Source organism: Gossypium hirsutum, chromosome D02 (assembly GCF_007990345.1).
Source record: "Gossypium hirsutum isolate 1008001.06 chromosome D02, Gossypium_hirsutum_v2.1, whole genome shotgun sequence".
Classification (NCBI taxonomy): domain Eukaryota; kingdom Viridiplantae; phylum Streptophyta; class Magnoliopsida; order Malvales; family Malvaceae; genus Gossypium; species Gossypium hirsutum.
This window is the reverse complement of record NC_053438.1, coordinates 10,719,233-10,742,812: the sequence shown is the minus strand read 5'-3', so window position 1 is coordinate 10,742,812 and position 23,580 is coordinate 10,719,233. Positions and strand designations below refer to the sequence as shown.

At 29.2% G+C, this 23,580-nt stretch overlaps 1 protein-coding gene across 1 annotated transcript; it reads right to left on the bottom strand.

The window, feature by feature from the left end:
* Positions 1–884: 884 nt before the first annotated feature.
* LOC107908360 (dof zinc finger protein DOF3.5) lies at positions 885–2,137 on the bottom strand. The gene has a single exon (XM_016835540.2). The coding sequence runs from the start codon at positions 1,810–1,812 to the stop codon at positions 1,027–1,029; it is 786 nt and encodes a 261-aa protein (XP_016691029.2). The 5' UTR covers positions 1,813–2,137; the 3' UTR covers positions 885–1,026.
* Positions 2,138–23,580: the final 21,443 nt, after the last annotated feature.

The following is a 23,580-nucleotide window of genomic DNA, read 5'->3' as shown; positions in this document are numbered from 1 at the left end:
TCTTTTCATAGTATGGGAAAAAGGCTTCAGAAAGGTCGAAGTTGAATGTTATAATGCACTTTTGGTTGAATTGCTTTTAGCAGGTGGAGGCGTCAATAGTAGTTTGTTGGAATTAAGATTACTACATCAGTTGTTGTGTAGAAAATGAGTAGAGTCCACCACATTCTGAGGGATCAGAATGGTGTTGTGGATCATATGGCTAAATATGTTTCAATAGAAAACTCCTTGCTCTAATTGTTTGAAGATCTGCCGATTTCGATAAAAGATTTGTTGACAGCTAATTATAATGGTTCTAGTTCAGTTTAATATGAACTGGTTGATGTAATCACTTTGTGCTATGTTTTTTCTAAAAAAGAAAAATTAAAACAATCATAAACAAATAACTATACTAAGAGTCAACCTAGTCTCTAAACAACAATAGTTGTATCTTGGTGACTCAAGAATAACATTACTTCGAAAAATAGTTCCCACAATGAATTCTTTCTATTTTCGCTCAATTTGGAGTCAGCATAATAAAGTTATTTAAATGACTAACTATAATGGACAGTAGATATGATGCTCTAAGTGTCTCGTGATAAGAATATCCTTTCAATATTATCTTTATCTTCAATTTATTCATTGAATTTATATTCTTTTTCGTTCATGCCATCCCATCACGAAATCTGCTACATATATTCTAAGACTCTGCAATTAATACAAAGATGTGGTTGCGTATATTGGCACGACGGGGTGTCCTAAAACCATGTATTAGATTAGTTAAAAGATTGTTGAGAGGATAAATTTAAAAATAAATTGAGACTTTGAAGGTTTACACATGGCTCAATCACTTCATATTTTAATCATATGCAAACTCGAATCAAATTTGAGTATTACAGCACAAATGGTTGAATAAAATCCTAGGATTTGTAGATTCAATAAGAACTAACCGCATAATATTATATATCGTTGATTAAGAACCAATAAAAAGAGATTCACATTTCAAGCACCATATTATTTTAGTAACTATATAAAATTGGAAATGTTACTTCAACTGGAAGGTTTTGAAAAAATTCCAAACCCAGAAAGATCAAAGGAACCCCAATCTTCGTTCATTAAATTTGCAGAAACTTTTAGCTGTTCATCCACCGGAAAGGACTCAAATTGTTGCAGTTGCACCAATGGTTGCCATTCCAAGTCTGGTGTAGTCGTAGCAACATCATGATCCGACCACAAATCTTCATGCAGCACCATTTCATCACCTGTTAACAAATTTTGTAACCCAAACGCTTCCATCTGACTAGTTTCCGGCATTTCTTGAAGAATATAAGACCCTGGAATTGAACCAACTACTGGTTTCTGGCTGTTATTCTCTTCATTAGGTGATTCTTGAGTAGCAATCTCGTCGACTTCAGGCTGATCAAAGCTTGTATTATGGTTCAAGAATTTAGCAAAAACAAGTGCTAGATCAATATCTGGTTGGTTCCCCGAATCCCCATCAGAAGAACTAGTTGAATTCTTACTATCAGTCATGGAAATTTGATCTCTTTTCTCGACCCTTTCCCTTCTAGACTTGCCTCTTCGACTCTTCCGACAGCCACCACCGACAGGCACGTTCCTAAGGGAACCACCTTTAGTCCAATACCTTCTACAGCCTTTGCAAAAGTACCTAGGCTGTGACAAACTATAGTTGTTGTAATAACAGAATTTGGTGTTGGCAGAGGCACAACGTGGACAATTGGGAGCAGTTTCAACGTTGGATTTCCACTTTCTCTCAATAGGCAATATTGGCACCCTAGGATCACTCTGCAACATCTGGTCACCAAGTATGAACATTTTGTCGATAATAACACACCCAAAACAAGCAAAAACACCAAAGACTAGTTGTTTTTCAAATATATATATAGTGATAATAAGGAATTTTGGAGAGAGAGAGAGAGAGAGAGAGATCTAGATTAGTGGGAATGGCATGTGAGAGGAAGTTTGTAAGAGTTGTAGGATGTATATATATATATATGAATATGTAGGTTTGTATGGCGTTGATGGTGCAAAAACGTGGGCGGTTGCCGAGCCGTCGGGAGTTGGAAGTGGGCGTAGGTGTGTCTCTTTCTACTTTCAAGTGCTGCGTGTGATGAGGTTGAGTGCTCTTCGTAGGTTCACTTCCCAACTTGGATGGACCGTGTTCGTGTGGCTCTCCCATTTATGTTAACATTTTTACATATATTTTAAACTTAAAATGAGTGTTTTTGTTTTTTGTAGTTTATTTAATTTATTTATTTCAAAAAAAGGTTTATTTAATTTTAAGTTTTTTTAATAATTAATTTTTTATCAAAAAGGTTTTGTACACATCAGTGGTGTAACAGAGTCTAATATTGATTAACACCTATTCTCACATTCAAACTTAGGTATCCCCTTCTACACCTTTGATTATATATATAATGTTGAAAGTAGGTAGGCCTATCAATTGAATAGTTCAGGTGAGTTTTGGCTCATATCAATTTAGGTTTAATATATTTTTAAAAAAAATTGGGTCAATTTTGAGTTTTAGATTTTTTTTTATTTGAGTTATTTTAGGTTTAGGCCATTTGAATTTAAGAATTTTCAGTGACGTTATTATGAATTTAGATTGTTTGAGTTCAATCCCTTTAAATTCGGGTCATTTGAGATTATTTTATTTCAATTATTTTGAGTTCAGTTTTGACTAATTCGATTTCAGGTTAATTTTTTGAGTTCGGGTCAATTTGAGTTCAAGACTACTTTTCATTATCAAATTGGATTAAGTCGGGAACTTGAATCAAATTGATAGATTTAGACAAAATGAGATACTTTTCATTATTATTTGATTGATGCTAGTGAAAAATTGTGTAAAATTATAAAAATTCATAAAAAAAAAAAATCTAATGATGCTTTAGTTGATTGGTTAAGTTGAAACTTCAAAGTTCATAATCTTTTAGGCTAAAATTCTACTATAGTAATATTTTATTAAAAATATATATAAAAAGAAAAAGAAAAATATTTTTTTGTTAAAATAATACGTTTTTAATCATTTTTCAATTGAGTTGGTACCTAGTGTATATTATTGTTGTTGTTGTTGTTTAAGAGCCTAATTAAGTTAGATGCCACAAATTAATTCCATACCAACTCAGTTATGAAAATACTAAAATTTAAATTTTAAAAGAATTAATAAATATTATTTTAAGATATTTTTGTCTTCTTACTTATTAAACAACTAATAAATTTTATTTTAAGGTATTTTTAATTTTTATATTTTTATATAAAATCTATTTTTTTAAATCAAACTAAATCACATATAATAATACTTGAGCCTAAGATTTCAAACTCATTTTCCAACTAAAATTTTATTTTTCCTTATAAAAGTTGTCTTTACCTCTTAATCTTTAATTAATGAGAAAACATTATGTAGTTAATTATTCTCAAATTTATAATCTTCATAAATTTGTAATATTATCAACATAAATTTCATTTATTTTATGTGAAAGTTTCACTATGATAATAAAAGTATAAATATATGCTAAACAATTATAACATAAAATTAAATTAATACAAAATGTAACATATAAAAGTTTAAAAAACTAAACAAAAATAAAATAAAACAAAATTCATCTTTAATATAAATATATGTTAAGACTAACGAGTTATACATTACAAATGTGAATAATAAAACTCTAACGTGAGTCTTTAAAAACTCAAAAAAAAAATTTTGGTAAATTATAAGAGGAGGGTACAGTCCTAGCAATAGTGTGACTCAAACCCAGACTAATCTGAAATTATAAAAATCCTAACCATCAAGCCAACACACGAAGTTAACTCAAATCTCAACTTTAACCAACAATACCCAATCTTGTTGACACAAACATAATATATTAATTGATGGTTAACCTTAAAATTTATAGAAAGAAATTATTTAAATTGGAAAATTTGTAAGAGTAAGGTCTAACCGTTCACATGGGAAGCAGAAATAGCAATTTATTAGGAAGTAAGGATGCGGGAAATGTCGGCAAGCATTGACTCACCGTTTAAAGTATGAACTTAAATACACTCCACTGCACTTTACAATCCAAAACTCACCTTCTTCATGTTTGCACGTGCATCACTGTATACGTGTCCTCCTTTTCATCCTTTCACTTATTCCTTTCTTCTTCTTTTTTAATAAAAAAACCCTTAATATATTATTTGGTACCTGAACTTGACACTTTTTTTTAATTTAGTATGTAAACTTTTTTGGCCCAATTTGGTAGACACTTTTTCCAAAATTTGTACCTAAATTTTTTTACCCAATTTAGTACCTGAACTTGATTTTTTTTTCAATTTGATACCTAAGTTTTTTTTGGTTCAATTTGATATCTAAATTTATTAAATGTTATACAAATTATGCAAAATACTAGCGGTATTAAAAAAAATTTTGTTACACTACAAAAGTGTTGTCAGTACTACAAGAAATTGATATTAAAAAAAATAGGTATTGAGCTATGCTTAGAGGTGTTCATGGGTCGGGCTTAACTAAAAATTTAGGTCCATTTGCTAGGCTCAGGCTCGTCTTAGCCCAAAAAATGGGCCTAAAATTTTGTCCAAGTCCAACCTGGATAAAAATGTTAAAACCCAGGCCTGACCCGACTAGCCCGTATTAATTTTTTATATTATTTTTATATAATTTTTAAATATATATATAATACATCAAAAATACTAAAAACATCAAAATAAATATTTCCCAACAAATTGAAAATAAATTTTAAGAAATATGTATACTTAAATAACACTAAGATAGATGCAACTCAACAAGCAAATGTCTCTAAAATAATAACAAAATTAACAAATGCCTTTAAAATAATAACAAAATTAACAATAAAATAAGTTTTATACAATATCCAAATAATAACAACAAAATAGTAGCAACATAATAGAAAAATAGTAGCAAAATAGGGAGAAAACAACAAGAAAATAACATTAAAAAACAAAATAAAAGCTGTTTTTTTTTGTCCTTTAGTGAATCCGGCCGGGCCTAGGCCAAAAATACCTTACCCGAGGCCCAGCCCATTTTTTAAATGGGCATTTTTTTTGTCCAAACTCATTTTTCGGGCCTATATTTTTGCCCAAACCGTTGACATTTCGAGCGGGTCTTCGAGCAGGGCCGGGTGGCCCGACCCATAAACAAGTCTAACTATGTTTAACGAATTAATATTAAATAAGAAAAAAAATTAAAACACCAAATTAAAAGAAATTAAATATTTTCAATTAATAAAATAATTAATTAAATATGTAAAACTAAAAGTAATTGAACATATAAAATACAAAAAAATATTGTAATACCCAATTTATGCCCGGCCCATTTTGTTAAACCAAATAAAAAAGAAAAGAAAAACAAAACATTTAAGTTTAGCCCAAATGTCCATTTACACAGCCCAATTACAATTACAATTTAAAAAAAAAAACTAAAACTAAGCCCGATCCTAAGCATTAGCCCGAATTCGACCCATGCCCAAAACGAATTCAGATGCAGAAACCCTAGCCCAGCCTCTACGCAAGCAAAAGTCGAAAGCCCTAATGGTTGGTGCGCCGCTCCTACCTTCAGCACGCGTCAAGCCTCCGCGCCATGCACGCCCCAGGTAGCCTCCGTACTTGCCACGTCCACTGCCCCGTACGGCCGTACCTACACAAGCAAACAAGCCAAAACAGACAAAACAGCAACGAAGAATAACAAATAATAAAGGATTTTCTGTTCATTTTTTTTCTTTGTAATTCTGGCCATAAAAGAGGGCCATTTGAATATTGTAAAAAAAACCGACATTCAGAATAGAAGAAATTGAAAACTAAAAGGTGATTTTTCCCAATTTTTTTTTCCATTTTTTGTTGGTTACGCAGATTTGAACGCAAACAAGAATCAAAGAAAAATATTGAAAAGGACGGAAGTTCTTTTTACTCTTTTCGTTTTTTTCAGTGGTTTCTACAATTATTTTTAATTCAGTATTCGAATAGAAACAGAATAAAAGAAAGAGATCGGGAGGGAAGGGTTTACCTTCGCTATATCGGTCGGATCCCTATCTCTCTCGTCGCAATTAGAGTAGAGGGGGATCTGAGGGGTCGAGTTGCGTCAGTGGATGAAAAACGGAGGCAGCGTTCCCCTTTTTTCTGCAATACAAAATGAAACATTTAGTTTTTTTTAGGGTTTAGTTTAGCCTTTATCTGTTGAAGGGAACGACGTCGTTTGATGCCGAAGCAATGGTTTCAAAACGGCGCCGTTTGAAAGCGTATGACCCGCGCGGTGACCCGACCCGAGGGCAGGATCCGTGCACTTTCGTTCACTGGTCTATTTGCGTGGCGAGTCCCTCTGGTTTTGTGGAGTTTCGATTTGATTTTCTTCAATTCTTTGAATTTGTATCGCATATTTGTTTTCGTTTTCATTTAGATCCAAGTTCAAACGGTGCCGTTTTTGTTATTGTTTGGGATTATTTCGATGTTTGTGTTTAATTGCGGATTTAATCCTTCAATTTTGAAACAGGTTTTAATTAAATACCGATTTACTTTTTTTAAAAATTCAATGTTTTTTTAAAATTATGATTAATTCTATTTTCATGTATTATAATATCTAATATTCTTTATAATATTTATTTTTGATAGTATTTTAAATTATTATTATATTATTTTAAAATTTAATAAAGTTATTATTTTAGGTTGTATTTTGTATTTTAAATTTATTATATACTAATATTTTGAAACTACTGTATGTTTATTAAAAATTTTATTGTTATTTTAAATATTAATATTATTTTAACATTGACATAATATTTTTAAATTTATTATTAATATGATTTCTAAAATATAATACTTTATTCTTGCTAATTATTATCAATATGTTTTAAATTCATTGACATCGATTTTAAATTCTTTACATATACTCTTTTTTTTTAAATTTGATACATTTATCACACTTAATATATTTCTAGAATTTGATATATTACTTTATATTTCTCAATAATGTATTTTAAAATTTAGTCCCAAATTTTATTTTCACCATGATATCTCGTGATTATTATATTTATATGTATAGTTTATATGGAATTATTTTAATACATGTACATGTGTATAAAATGCATCATAACTTGTAATTTACAAAATTTTATTTTTGTTTTCAAATTTTTTTTATTCATTTCGATTATTTTAAGTGGTTTACTTGTGATTAAATTATCTTTATATTAATTATTCTCATTTCGTTATTTGTAAGATTGATTATTAGTTTATTTGATTATCAATGTTGATGTATTATATGTTTGGTTGCTCCAAATTGTAAATTTAGCTTGCTATTCACCATTTGATTGGTATATTGATATTTTATTATATTGTTTGTAAAAGTTGCATTTCATTAAAGCATTATAATTGTTTTATTTCAAAATTCCTACAAAGCTTGGTGTTTAAAAATTATCGAGAGGATTGTGCCCTAACTTATTGGGCTTTAATTCTCCTTTTTGATTTTAAAAAGCCGAATACCCCTTTTTCAATTCGAACATAGAAATTCCAAAATAAAAACTCATTCTCAGGAATTTGATACATTGTGTCCTAACGTATTGGATATGACATATTGTTCTCGAGACGAGGATTTTTCTAACAAATAAAAATAAAAGTAATATTCGATATTTAGGAATTTTGTGAAATGGAACCCTAACTTACTGGGTTCTGATTTTTTCTCATTTGACTCAAATAATCGGATATCCTTCTCAAAATGCATAGGTTTTAAAAATCAAAGAATAAGCTTAATTATGAGGATTTGAAATGTAGCACTCTAACTTACTAAGTATAACAATTTATTTCTTTAAAATAAATGAGCTTTATCTTCCAATTCATTTTATTCAAAATAAAAGGATCGTATTTTAAAATCTTTTCAAAATTTTGACATTAAGACATTAAACTATCAATACGGTACCAATTTTGGGCGTCACGAGGGTGCTAACCCTTCCTCGTACATAACCGACTCCCGAACCTGTTTTCTCAAACTTCGCAGACCAAAATTATTTTCAAGGTGATCCGATCACACCACAATAAAATATCGATGGCGACTCCCAATTCCCATTTTATTTTCAAAGTCGATCCCCATTTTTCAAACTTAAAAAAATGGTTTCAACAAAAATCATATCATCTGTCACATGTCGGTCATACATTGATTATTTTTGCTACCTCATAAAAAATATTTTTAGTATATTGAAGTAATTTGTAAAACATTGACAAGTACGAAATCGAAAAAAAAAAGATTAGGTGCTAAATTAGGAAAAGGAGTCAAGTTCAGGTATCAAATTGAACCCCAAAAAAGATTAAGTACCAACTTAAGAAAAAGTGTCAAGTTTGGGTGTAAGAGCCCATTTTTGCCCGGCCCTTTAATAAAATAAAATAAAATAAAATAAACAATTAAACAGTCCAGTATTACATCCAAACCCGAAATACATTAGCCTAAGCCCAATACCCTAACCCAATCAACCCAATCACCTAACCCTAAGCCCACTAGCCTTAACTATCAAAAAAAAACCTAGCAGTAACCCTTCCCAGCGTTGCAGCAGGGAAGCCCCTTCGCTCTCCCTCCGCACGAGCATGCCTCTCCCCATGTACGTGCCACGTCTGCGCCTCCATACCCGTACCTGCAGCAAACGACAACAAACGCAACAAGAGCAGCGAAGAAACAACCGAGAAGAAAATAGCAGTAAAAAAAAATAGGGGGATTTTGATTTTATTTTTTCTTTTCTTTTCAATTCGACTAGAGAAGGCTGATTCCAAGGTTGTAAAAAGGACCCTGTTTTTTACAAGGGGAGGCATATTCGAATACAAAAAAAAAACAGAAGATTTGAGGATTTTTACTTTTCATTTTTCACTGTTTTCTCTCTTTTTGCTTCTTTGTTACGAACACACACACGCACACAAGATCAATATAGAGAAAAAATCAAAAAAAATACAAAGAGCAGAAAATCAAGTTTCGAAGTTGATTTTTTTGAAAAGTCCTTTTTGTTTTTCTCCTTTTTCCTTTTTCCTGGATCTTTTGTTCATTTCAAGTGAAAAAATAAAAGGAAAACAAGTTTAGAGGAAGGAGGCTTACCTGGACGCCTGACCTCGCTCGCCTCGTCGAAATCGAAGGCTGAGAGGGGATAAATCAGTGTTGCGGCAGAGGGAAAAGGGCCTATGGTTCCTTTATTTTTATTTTTGTTTTTAAAGCTGCTGAAAGTGTTTAGGAGGGTACCAATTTAGGGTATTGTTTTTGGCCTTCATAACGCATGAAACGGTACCGTTTGGAGGCTGATCAGTGTCTCCAAAACGGTGCTGTATAGAGCCATGACCCGATGACCTGATCCGATCGCGGCTTGACCCGCATGTTTTGGTAGGGGAGGGTTATTTGCGCTCCAGGTCCTCCTTGTTTGTGTTTGGTTTCAAGTTAGTTTATGCTGCTTCTTTTAAATTTGGCCTATCATTTATCTTTTGCTTCATTTTAGTCCATATTAAGACGCTGCGTTTTGGGGGAAGGGAATATTTCCCATTCGGTCCTCATATTATTCGCGCGTCACGATTTCCCCCTCTATTTTGATTTATTTTCGTTTTCCCCTTCCAGTTCTGTTTTGATTTTAATTTAATCCTTTTTATTTGTTTTCTATTGATTTGTTTAATATTAGTTTATTAATATTTTTATTATTAACCTTTTATTATTATTATTATTATTATTACTATTATTATTATTATTATTATTATTATTATTATTACTTACTAACTTACTTACTAGTCCTATTATTATCATTTGTACCATTTTTTTATTTTCATGCGCATAGCTTTACCCTACTGGGTATTATTATCTTAATCATTTTTATATATTACTATTATATGTTATTTTTTTATATAATATATTTTTCATGTTGCTTTTATACATTAGCCCCTAAATATAGTATACCTTTAACGATTTTAACTTTACATTATATTTTTAATTTATTTAAATATATTTCTACATTTTAAAATATTTATATAATAATACTCTTTTACGATACCATACTTTGTATATATGTACACGATTGATATTAAATTATTCTTGTTATAAATTAGAGATTTCATTTTTGTCTTATTTTCATATAATTTTCTTCTAAAAATTATGTTATTATATTTTACCTATTTTAATCTATTTTGTTTACATCAACTCTTTTACATATATTATTAATGTATTATTATTAATCTCATTTTTCTTAATACATACTTTTTACACACATCACTTATTTTGATTTTCTTCCTATATAGTGTTTATTTTAAATGTTATCCAGATATTATTATTTCATGTAGGGTCCTTTTTGGAAATTAGCTTTTAATTCATTACCTTTCGATTACTAATATGATACAAGATTATTGTTCTTACATTGCTTGTTCATATTATTTGATTGATTCATCGTTCACTTGCATGTATCTTAACTCACAAATTATCTTATTGCGTTATACGTCACCGTTCAATCACACTACATCTGTTTTAAAAATTATGATTCCTCAAAATATTAAAATCATTTTATTCGAAAGTTTTTAAGATAAAGCAAGGTTCGGCATTTGGAATCTTCGAAAGAATTGAGCCCTAACGTATTGGGTTCCAATTTTCCTCGTTGAATCCAAATAATCGAGATTATTCTTTGACCAAAACACAATAAAAAATCCATTCTCGGGAATTCGACATGTTGTGTCCTAACGTATTGGATATGACAGGTTATTTCCTCGAGACGAGGATTTTAAAAATAAAGGCAATGTTCGATATTTAGAAATTTTGTGAGATCGGACCCTAACTTACGGGGTTTCGATTTTCTCATTTGACCCAAATAATCGGATATCCTTCTCAAAATGCAGAGGTTTTAAAAGTCGAGAGATAAATTTAATTTCGAGGATTTAAAATGTTGCACTCTAACTTACTAAGTGTGACGATCTATTTCTTTAAAATAAGTGAATCTCATCGTCCAATTCATTTTCTTTTCAAAGGATCGTATTTTAAAATCTTTTCAAATTTTCGACATTAAGACATTAAACAATCGATTCGGTACCAATTTTGGGCGTTACGAGGGTGCTAACCCTTCCTCGTACGTAACCGACTCCCGAACCTGTTTTCTCAAATTTCGCAGACCAAAAATCATTTTTAAGGTGAGCTGATCACACCTCAATAAATGATCAGTGGCGACTCCCATTTTATTTTCAAAAGTCGGTCTCTATTTTTCAAAATTTCAAAATATGGTTTCGACATTGGGTATCAAATTGGACCAAAAAAAGTTTAGGTAGCAAATTAAGAAAAAGTGTTAAGTTCAGATACCAAATGTTATATTAATCCTTTAAAAAAACTATATTTTATTTGTTCTTTTTGTTTTTTATTGATAATAAAATTTATTTATTTTTGTGATATGTTATTTTAGTCTATTTTTTAATTTTAAACTTTTTTATTTTAAATTTTCAAAATTTAGTTACTTACTGTAGTTTATAAAATTTGATAAGAAAATTCAATTATTAGTAAATAAATGAATTTAAGCGAATCGAACATTGACTTAGATAGCAAAAGTGAAGGACTCTAATCTTGAGTATCTAGGTTCTAAATCTACCATACATAACTAAAATGCGTAGGTTTTTTAGTTTTACCATGAGTTGTTATATATAATTTTAGTTCAGTTAGTTAATTTGGAGTCTTGATTGATTCAATGTTTTATATGTGCTATAATAGTTTAATTCTTTATTTCAATTCTTAATCTGTTTTTAATATAACAATTTGGCTATACACCAAGTAGTTACTTAAACATATATTTGTACTTATACATTAATTGTTTTATACTTGTAAACTTTAAAAAAAAAATCAACTTGAGCGAATTTATTACATATAAATTATTGAAATACGTATAAATTAATCAATCATTTTCTCGGTCAATCTAAGTCATAGAAAATCTCAAATATTGGAATGATATCTCAAAAAATTAGATCAATATTTAAATATGAGTGTTAGTTAAATAAATAGATATGACTTAAATTTAAGTTTTATTTTCAAAAAATATAATGTGGGTTTTTCTATATATATATATATATAATTTGAAGATGAAGTAAACAAATATAGAAAATATTTGGGATTGCAAGCAAAGAAAAAGAGATTCAAGGATGATGAAATTAATTGTCTCTACAAATCCTTCTCGTCCTTCACTTCCTTTTCATGAAAGCAACGTAAAACATCCCAACGTGATTCATCTTATCATGTTATATTCTCCAGAAAATCAAAAGGTAAATTACATGATTCATCATTTTATTTTCACCTGAGTTTTTTTTTTTTTACTTAAACAGGGAAAGGACTATTTTTGGGGCTACAAGTAAGTTAAAAATTTAGTTCTTAATATTTACGCATCATCTTATTTTATTTTTTTACACGAAAATATAATTAAATAAAAAATGTGTAAATTATAAAAAAATATTTTTTTTAAAAAAAGTCATGTTTATTATTAAACTAGATCATCCCTAAATACATTGTTTTCCTTATACTAAAGTGGTTGAGAACTTGATATCTCAATAACAATTAACACATTTTTTTGTTAGCTTAAGTTGGCTATCATTGACGAAGCAAATCAAAGTTTTTTTTTTAAGCTGTTAGACATAAAATTGGGCTGAATTAACAAAGCGGGTACTTTTTATTTTCAAAGAATTGAATTGGCTTTTTTTTTTTAAAAAAATTTGGATCATTTTGTTCCTTGTTCTTCACTTTTCCATTGAGTCAAACACAAGAACAGCATCACAAAGGGGCAAAGTGGCAGCACTCTAATTGCTCCTATTTACCAATGAAATCCATCATTTGATGTCGGCTTCGACGACTGATAACACTAGTTTATTCATGGCTTTGTTTGATTCTCGAGTCCTCAAGTTGTTCAACTTATCCACTCTCTGGACTCAGGTAAGCTTATTGTGGCCCCAGCTCTAGAAATTGGTGATTCCAAGTGAACTTTCATTTTCTTTTTAATAGTGGGTTAATTGAACAAGCGACAAGGCTCTCTATATTTGCCAAATACAGTAATAATGATGACGACTATAAAAAAATAGCTCGACTGAATCAACGTCAAACATTTCAAGTGCGAATCTTATGAGATCAGTGAAGAGTGAACCGACGAAGACTGAGTTATCTCAGCCAATAATGTTGAATCCAACGCTGGAGAATCAAAATATCAAGAGAAAAGAATGAGAGGAAACTTTCCTCCATTTCAAAAAGTAAAAAAAGAAAAAGGAAGCTTGAAGAGAGGAAAGTGGAAGAAAAAAAATAGGGTTCGTTTGGTTGTCTAAAGCTTGAAGAGAGGAAGAGATTTATTTAAGAAAGATGTATTGAAAAATCGATTAAAAAAACAGTTATTTTAGGTACAATGGTTTAAAATTTTTCTTTAACACCGAACCATTGTGTTATTTATAGCAATAAACTTAACTAAAAAAATAGGGTTTGTTTGGTTGTCTAAAGTTGATCTCGACTTTTTACCGAATGGCCTTCACCACTATTCTCGAACCTCAAATTACCTCGAGTGTAAGCTCAAGTAACACAAACCAAATCACAAAATGAAAAGTGCAATTTAACTTTTAGTAGGAAAGTTAATTCTCTCTTTAACCAGAAACTATGCGTTTTTCCCAGAAAATAAAATTTATTCTGTAAAATAAATTTCCACTATTTTTTGACAAAATAACGACCTCTATGAAGTGTTGTAAATTGCTTAACGCATAGTTCCTATTTATAGAGAAAAAAATACTAGAGTTTTGTTCGAATAAGGCCTAATTAAATAATAATATTTTAATAAAAAATACAATACTCTAGTATGGTTAGAGTACAAGGAGCGGCGACACACCCGTGTGGAGTACAAAGGTTGTTACCCCTATTATGTTACATGACCTGATTAGGCCTCTTCATGTATTGGGTCCAATTATTCGTGTTTCTTAGACTTTTATCCAACACTTATAATTTATCCAAACCAGTATTTATTTTCTATTACTTAAAATGTTATGTATTCAATCAATTAATAATTAATTAACTAAATTAATTTCTCAATTAAATAATTTTCTCAACCCAATTCTAATTCAAGTAAATTCATAGCAATTTTACTATAATAGAATCTATGAGGAAATATATTTGATTTCCTTATTCAACAAATTCATAATGGCTTAATTTATTTATTTCTCACTTCGAACTTAATTATTTAATTTAAATAATAACTTGAAGATCTTAAATTAATTTCTAAGTCAACTTTTGTACATAGCGAGAAACGCATTCACTGTGGATAGTGATACATGTAACACCCCTCACCTAGTTCGGTCGTCGAACCCGAGCTATAGGATGCTACAACAATTAACGGAATGAATCACATTCATAATCAGCTTTAAACTTAAAAGAAACAGCAAACATTTCATAATTTCATATTTCAAATCATTCACAATCAAAATCGAGTCCCAAATAAGCTTATGAAAGCTCTTAACTCAACCCAAGAACAAATAAGGACTTATTTGAAAATTACTTAGCAAAAAGTATGGAAATTCTATAAACAAGGGTCACACAGCCGTGTACCTAGGCCGTGTGAAAAAATATGGTCATGTGGAGAAATAGTTGCACAGTCGCATGGTCAAGCTGTGTAACCCACTGAGTTGTGTGGACCAAAATGCAAAAACTCAAAAAAAATCACACGGCCGTGTGCAAACTAAGATTACATCTATAGAAACTTACACGGGCGTGTGCCAGACCATATGACATTCGGGAACTGTGTGGATCATAAAATAACTTACCTCAGTGGTCACACGGCTGTGTCACCAGCCCATGTGGAGACACACAGCTGTGTGCCAGACCATGTGCAACAACAATGTGCCTTTATAAACAAGATACCAATTCAACCATATCAAAACTCATACCAATGCTAATAACCAATATTACACCTATTCAAAACATGCCAAAATACAACTTAAACTACAACCCTAATCAACTAACCAATATGCCTCAATGCACCATTTCACAACAAAACTTTTCAAACTATTGCACATAATTTTGGTACCAAAACATAGCATTAAAAATACTTCAATTCAACATCCCAAAATGAATCATTCAAACCTTTCTATACTTACCAAGCAAATACAATCCAAACTTCATTTCATTGTAGCCATTTAAAACCTCATTTATACTACCATATCAATGCATGTTTATATACCATACCTTTACCACTTCAAAGTATCAAAACATAACATTTGGAACCTACTCAAAGTCATACATTACGCATACATTACATCGCTTAACTAGTCCAAATTCACAACAAGAGAACCATCTCAAAAGTATTGAGTCCCTCACATGTACACCTATCCATTTACACCTATTTACATGTCACTTATAACCAAGCCAAAATGACCAAAAGTCTACCGAGTAATTAAGTGGATAGTGTGAGCTCTGACTTGATCCAACTGATCTCGTGGTTTCCAACAATCTACAAGGAATCAAACAAAGTAGTGGTACGAATACTTAATGCTTAGGAAGTTCGTACGAAAATAAATACAACTTACCTGACAATTAATATACTCAATAATTGAAACACAATTACAGAAACATTGCATTCCTTTCCACCTTATACAAACTATGCCATCGCCAAAATGGTTAGTTCCACGACACATGAATATACATAGCACATATATAATCCTTTGCATTATGAACATAAAGATCTATGCTCAATTCATGGAGAACATATATGCATACATGAACTTTACTTCCAATTCCATTTCATAATTTTATTTATCACCCAGAAAACTATAGCAAATTTACTTTGGATACACGAGATAAAATTTCCTCACATAAGCTATGAAAATGGGCACGCTCACACGAGCTATGGGTCGGGATGGTAACTTTACAGGATGCTGCTCACATGAGCTATGAAGAATACGCAATAAATGCAAGACCTTAGCCATCGGTAAAATATCCAAAACCAACACCCAAAATTGTAATAACCCTAATGACATGTCATTTGTATCCTAATTATTCACTAAGTTCACACAGGCCTTATTCTTTATATTCAACCATTCCATTCTTTTGAACATTTTCATATACAAATAGCTCAATCATATACATTCTCATATTCATTTACATATACCAATAACATCAATGTTCACAATTAAGTCCTTCCACTTTGAAGTTTATCATTTCACTACAATGCAGCCACAAACAACATATGTATAACTCATTATAATCAAGCATTAATCAAAAGAAATATCACATGAACTTACCTAATCAAAAACAACAACAAATACAACGTCAATGACTATTCTGCAAGTTTTTATTTTTTGCTTTTATCTTCTGGTTGTTTTAATTATTAATCTAAATAATAATTCATTTCAAATTTTAGTTCCAAATACCTTAAAACCCCTTATTTTATGCATATGAAAACTTAATTCCATTTCACAATTTCCCTAAATTTTTACATTTTATTCAATTTAGTCCCTAAAATCGAAACAACTATAACTTATACATTTAAACCCCAGTTTTCAATTCAATTTCAATCTTATCCTTAAACTGTTCTTAAGTGTCTATATTTATAGAAATTCCATTAATCTTAGTATATTTCCATTTTAGCCCCTAAACTCATAACAAATAACACTTTACAAATTAGTCATTTTTCATAAACAAGCTTCAATTTCTACCATTTAACAACAAAAAAGCTTCAAAAGAAACAATTGAAACATTTAAAATCTTTGACAGTTTTACAAATTAGCACTCGATTTAGCTAGATTAAGCTATAACGATCTCAAAACATAAAAATTATGAAAAATGACTTGGAAAACACTTACATGCAAGGGATTTAAAGATGAAACAATTCAATCTCTTCCTTCTTCACTTGGACGGAAATGGTAAAGGATGGAGAGAAAGCCAAAATGTTTAATTCTTTCTTTTAAAGCTTACTTATATAGTTAGGTAAAATTGTAAATATTAAAAACTTTAGGATTAAACTAATTAAGACTTTAGCCTATTAATTATGGATGATAACATCCTTACTCACTAACATACACAAACATTAGTCTAATTATTCAATTGGTCCCTATTTTACACAAAAATTCATGGTGATAGAACTTTTACCACTTTTACGATTTAGTTCTTGTACCTTAATTAATCATTCAATCAACAAAATCATTGGACTAAAACTCAATATAACCTTAATATAAACTCATAAAAATTAATAATAACATTTACTGACTCGATCATCAAAAAATGAGGTTCTAAAACCACTATTTTCGGTACCACTGAAAACAAGTTGTTACAGTACATGCGATCTATTTCTCTTACTTCATCTTTTTCATTCATTGCATAGTATTGGTTCTTACATGCAATTTGTTTCTGGTTATGTCGAGCTAGTGGAGGGGCCAATTAAACATATATAATTAGGGCTAAAATAATTTGTAATTAAGTTCCGGCTTATTTCCTATTAATACAACATTATTTAGTTATGAAGTTATTCCACTAAAGTATCATGATTGAGCTCTCCCTTAGTATATACCATTACGAAAGCTACTTAATAAGTGTTCATCCAATGACCTTGTCATAAGTGTGTTACCCTCATAGGATATCCTTAATCTCTTTAAGATAAATTCATTCTCTCAATATAATTCTATTTTATCTCATAATAACCATTACACCTTCCTCCATGAAAAGTCAATTATTATCAAATAGTAATTAAACCATTTATCACTGAGACAAATGACATGTGGTCACATTACTTTGCATCTGTCATGCAATGTTGATGAGAGGATATCATTTACCCTTTATTGAGCTATGAATTCCACTGTTGTGGAATGATCTACATCATGCAGAAGTCATATACCCAACGCACCAGCTTTCAGTTCCTTATCTATTTGAACTCAGACTTTCATTTACATCAAAGTATATAAGTCACTCATACATAGTTCATCATCCACTTAGGATTAAGGTATGTCACACTATTGATATCACAAGTGAATAAATCCATTAATGAATCCAGGATCTATTCTACTTGAGTCTTATCTGATGTATTGTCAATCTAGTCAATTACATCTATGTCTCTATCTTCTGGAAGTCATCTACCCTGATACCCAAGACAAGGTATCTCCCCAATTGGACTTTGATAGGCAACATATTATTCCTATAATCAATTTGCTTAATTATGATTAGACTAAGGACGTGTTTAAATTAGCTACTAATATAAATCATCTTTTCGTATTACGATTCGACCACGTAATACCGCTTAATATTAGTTAAACGTTAGATAATTAGTGAATCAATATTTGCTTTTTATTTTACTTTGTGTGCAAAAACCGTTGAGGACAATATTGAAGATATTAATGAAACTGTTGGATATTTTATTAAACCAACTTGTTTGAAAAATACAAGTATATATAGACGAAAATACTACACAAAGGACACTAGATCCCAACAAGAGGAGCTAAGGTTCATCATTTTCACCAATCGAAGAGAGAAAGGAAATTTTCTTTTCTATCAAGTCAGCATGCTCAACATTTAAAAAGAGAAATTATGTTTTCCTTTTTTTTATAATTTTGATTTTTAAGGAATATAAAAGAAAAAGGTAAAATTACAGAAAAAAAACATTGGGAATATGGTCAAAGGTCAACTACTTGACACGTGGTTGCTCTGATTAGGCAACACGCCACATCAGCAAAAATCTTGACGCCGTTAGGGTTAGCTACTACATTGGTTAATGGTATAGGTACTTAATTGGAAATGTTAAAACTTTAGGTACCACATTAGAACAAACCCAAAGTAATAGGGCCATCCATGTCGTTAACCCTAAATGTAACAACTTAAACATGATATACATCAATATTTTTTAAATCGAATCGGTGGTCGAACCAATCAATCCACTGGTTTGTCAGTTCGGTCGGTCCAATTGGTTTGATTAAAATTTATCAAAAATCCAAAAAGTCAGTTCAACTAGTCTATACCATTTCTCGGGTCAACTGGTTCGAAACCCCTCTCTAGACCGATACCCCAATCAATTCCAAATCCGACCAGCTCGTCTAGTCCAATTCAAACAACATTGATATACATATATAATACATAATAAATAATCTTTCACAAATTAAGTAATAAATAATAAACTAACATTTACAAATTTATATAATAATATATGATATTATAAATATAAATAAACCCACAAAAGCAAAATTACATTTTTTTTTCATTTGTTTTCGGCTTAACATATCTATTAGCATTAGAATTTGACACTTTTTTTTTTAAATTAGTACGTGAAATTTTTTTTATTTAGTACCTAAGGTTCGCAATGATTATACAAATTGGTATCTATGGCTAACATGTAGATAAATGCGGGGCACCATGTTAATTACTCTTTAATTATTAAAAAAAATTAGAAAAAGCTTAAAATCTCAAAAAAGAATTTAAAAATTTTAAAAAATCTAAAATATATATTGTAAAAATTCAAATAATTGAATATATATAATTGATACGTACAAATAGAAATTTTGGTTAAATTTTTAGAAAATTACAAAAAAAATATCAATAAAATTAATTGGTTAACATTTAGTCTAGAGGTATTCATGGATCGGGTAACCTGCTCAACTGAGTGGACCCAACCCACTTGTATCATTTGGACGGGTTGGGTCAAGTCGAGCTTAAGCTCGAATCTTTTTTTTTTTTAGAACCGGACCTCAACTCAACTCAGTTTGTAAACATCTCTAGTTAAATTAATATGGATCAAATTTTTTTGATTTATTTTTATTTTTAAATTATATAAATTTCTAATTTTATAATTTTTTTTAGAAAGTTAAATTTTCAAAATTTTGAATTTTAATTTTTTTGAATTTTTTATTTTTTTAATCTTTTAGAATAACTAATGAGTAATTTACCTTATCTGTGGCCTTATTCAATTACATCACTCATTTTTGCAAAAAATAATTATTGTCAACTCAGATATTAATATGAATAAAAAAGTTCAAGTATCAATTTAAAACAAAAGTTGTCAAGTTTAAAGTTTAATATTATAACACTTTAAACTCAGTTCGGAAATCTAATCGAAGCGTTGATGTGATCACCAGAACGAACTTAGGACTGAAAATAATTTTTAGAAATATTTTATGGTATTTGAATGAATCTGTGTAAAAAAATTCTGTTGTTTGAAAGAATTTTTTCAAATATTGGAAACTAATATAAAACTGCATTAAAATTCCAAACTTACCAAAAAAAATTTTGGATTTCTCCCTTAACCTGAGATTTTCGAAAAATTATGTTTAAGAAAAGACGAAGGTTTTCATTTCTAATGCTTCTAAATCAATTGTATTTGGTTGGAAACATGAATTAAGAATTCTTTTAATAGGGAAATGAATCTTAATGAACAATGTGAAGAGAGGAAGAAAATAACGTGAATTAGGCTTAGAATAATTTTAGGGGCACTATACCAGGGGATAACCCAAAAAAACACTTCCATGTCAATACTTTTTTTCCTTGTGTCGGGCAAAAGCGCGCTAACATGGACATGTTCGGACTAAATTTTCAAAAAAGTTTATTTTTTTAAAATATTACAAAATAGACTAATTTTTTAAAAATTTAGGAAAATAAGCCTTTATAAAGACCCAACATGACAGCTCTATTTTTTTATGTGCCATCAATTAATGTGGAAATAAAACTTATAAAACAGATCTTTACATAGACCCAAAAAGTCTCATTTCCCTTATTTTTTTAAACAATGTGAGATATATGTATATATAGATTCATGAATAAATTTGTAACTTGTTCTTAAACAATGCGGGATTCCTTCCTCTTTTAACTAACATAAAATTAAAGATTACACTATATTTTATATTTTTTTACTTATAGAGTTTAACTTTTTTTATATTTTATAATAAGTTTATCTCTTCTTGTTTGAAGATTCCCAAATGGGTTTGAAATAAAGGTATTTGGAGGATGTGCGGAAGATTATATAGTATTTGACATTAATGCAATTTTGTTTTGTTGCATTTGTTTTTTTATTTTTTAAGCAATTTCATTTTATATACTTCAATACCAATATTATTAGATATTCACTAAAAAGATTATACAGATTTATTTAGTGAACACTACAATTTGATGCAAACAATCAATATAATGTGTAGGTATGAAACTATTAATGAATCGATTCATATACATTTGTTTTCTTTTCAAATGAATGAAAGTTATATTGAAACAAAATTAATTTACATATAAATAATTTTATACATATGTAAAATAAAAATTGATTATGAAGTTGTCTAATCTTATGTATTTAAGGTAATTTTTTTATCACTTAATTATAAAATGCTATAAAATAGTCATTTAATTATATTTTTTTAATCATCTGTTTATGAAAAGTTACAAAATTGTTATTCAACTATTCAAATTTGTCTTCTTCTTTTTTTTTTGTTACATACCTCAAAATTTAAAATAATTGGGTGACCAAAAAAATTACTAATAGTTGAGTGATCATTTGTAAGTTTTTATAATTCGATAGCCAAAAAATCATAGTTAAATGACTACTAATATAATTTAATCTAGATATAAAAATATGAAAAATAGTTATTATATTTTATGTATATTATATATTTCCATAAAAAAACATATTTAGCATAATTATATACTATGTTTAAATAGATTATCTATCTAGTCAAAATATATCTGAAATAAATTTATCAACATTCATTAGGTAATGAAAATTAAATTAAAATTAGGATTAAAAAATTAATGAGTATAGTAAAATATTTAAAAAAAGAGATATCAATTTTTTAAAATTACAAAAAAAAAATACTATCTGAATTCTGAATACTGAATACTCACCATTTATTTATTAATCAAACATTCATAACATAACATAAAATAAAATAAAATAAATAATAAAAAAATTAAAAGTATAACTTCTAAATTGAAATAATAGAAAATTATTTTAAAAATTAGAATTGCATGGATATTAACTTCAAACATTTAAAATTGAATAGAAGATTACTGCATGTACAGGTTTCATATGTGCAATTTGTTCTCTTTTTTTAATGGTCCTTTTGTATATATACTAACAATTTTAAAATGCAACAAGATTAAAGATCTCAAAAGATAATTTTATAATATGAGAAAATTAAAAGAGGAAGGAGTCTCACATTGTCTAAGAACAAGCTGCAAACCTATTTATGAATCTATATATACACATATCTCACATCCCACATTGCTTAAGAAAACAAGGAAAATGAGACTTTGGATTTATATAAAGATCTATTTTGTAAGTTTTATTTTCACGTTAATTTGCGGCAAAAAAAATGTGTTACCATTTTGGATCTTTATAAAGGCTTATTTTTGTAAATTTTCAAAAAATTAGTTTATTTTTGTAATATTTAAAAAAATGACATTTTTGAAATTTTAGTCTAAGCACCGGCAAAAGTTCATCCACGTCAATGCACTTTTGTTTGACACAAGAAAAAAAGCGTTGACGTAGAAATGTTGTTATTCCCTAAAAATATGTCCACGTCAACATATTTTTGAATTTTCGATTCATACCTGTAATTATTTTTAGAAATGGCTCATTTCAGTTCAGAAATAAACTTTTATTAATACAATACCCTAATTTTAAAGTTAATAAATTTCGAATCTTTTGACTTAAATATTGTTTCAAACCTTCACCCTATTGTAATAATGGATTTAATGTGATTTTTCTACCCAAAGGTACCGATACCCACGATTTAATGGCGAAGTGTCGACACCCACGGTCTGATATCAGTACTGATCACCTAGATTTTCAGTTTTGCTCCTCAAGTTCTATTTTCATTCAATCTAGTCTTTAAACCTTGCGGTAATTACACTGGAATGTCACAAATTTTCAATACCAAGATTACCGAGGCATTACAAAATCTATATATTAACCCCTCTTTTGCCGTTCTTCTTGCACATCTATGGTAGGTAATGTGTGTTTATATTTTATCGAAAGTAAGGTTTTGATGTAAATTTGGTGGACGAGTTATATTATAAATATCGAGTGTAATAGTAAAATAGATTGTATTCTTAATGGGAGATAAATGTTCGTATTTTGGAGACGACATTATTGGAAGGAGCAACCGTAAACCTTAAACATGGACCATAAAACAAATATGAAGAATACCAAAAAAAAATTAAACCCTACTATTAATCACAATAAATAATATTTTCATCTATTTTTGGATTAATTTAAATTTGGAATTAATTCTATTAGGTATTTTTTAGAGCTAATTGCACTAGACATCCCTAAACTATGATTCTCATTCTAAATTGGTTCACAAAACTTTATAACTTTTTAATTACATCTCAAACTATCAATGTTAGTCCAATCATGTCCTTTCTTTACTAAACTCATTAATTTAACTATTAAATCACATATAAAATCTTATGTGACATAATTTAAAATGAAACATTTAAAGAAAAATTAATATTGTAAAATTGATGTTGTAAAAATATTAATTTTAAGGTTTTCAAAACTTTTTATAGAAGTTTTATCTTTACTTTCTCCTTCTTTTTTTTTTATTTTAGTTTTTTCTTTTAAAAGTTATATGGCAATGTTTTATATTTTTTAAAATTATGTCATGTAAGATTTAACGTGCCAA

What these genes read in the sequence shown, in the direction of transcription:
- LOC107908360 (XM_016835540.2), bottom strand. Translation starts at nt 1,812, where the DNA reads ATGTTCATACTTGGTGACCAGATGTTGCAGAGTGATCCTAGGGTGCCA.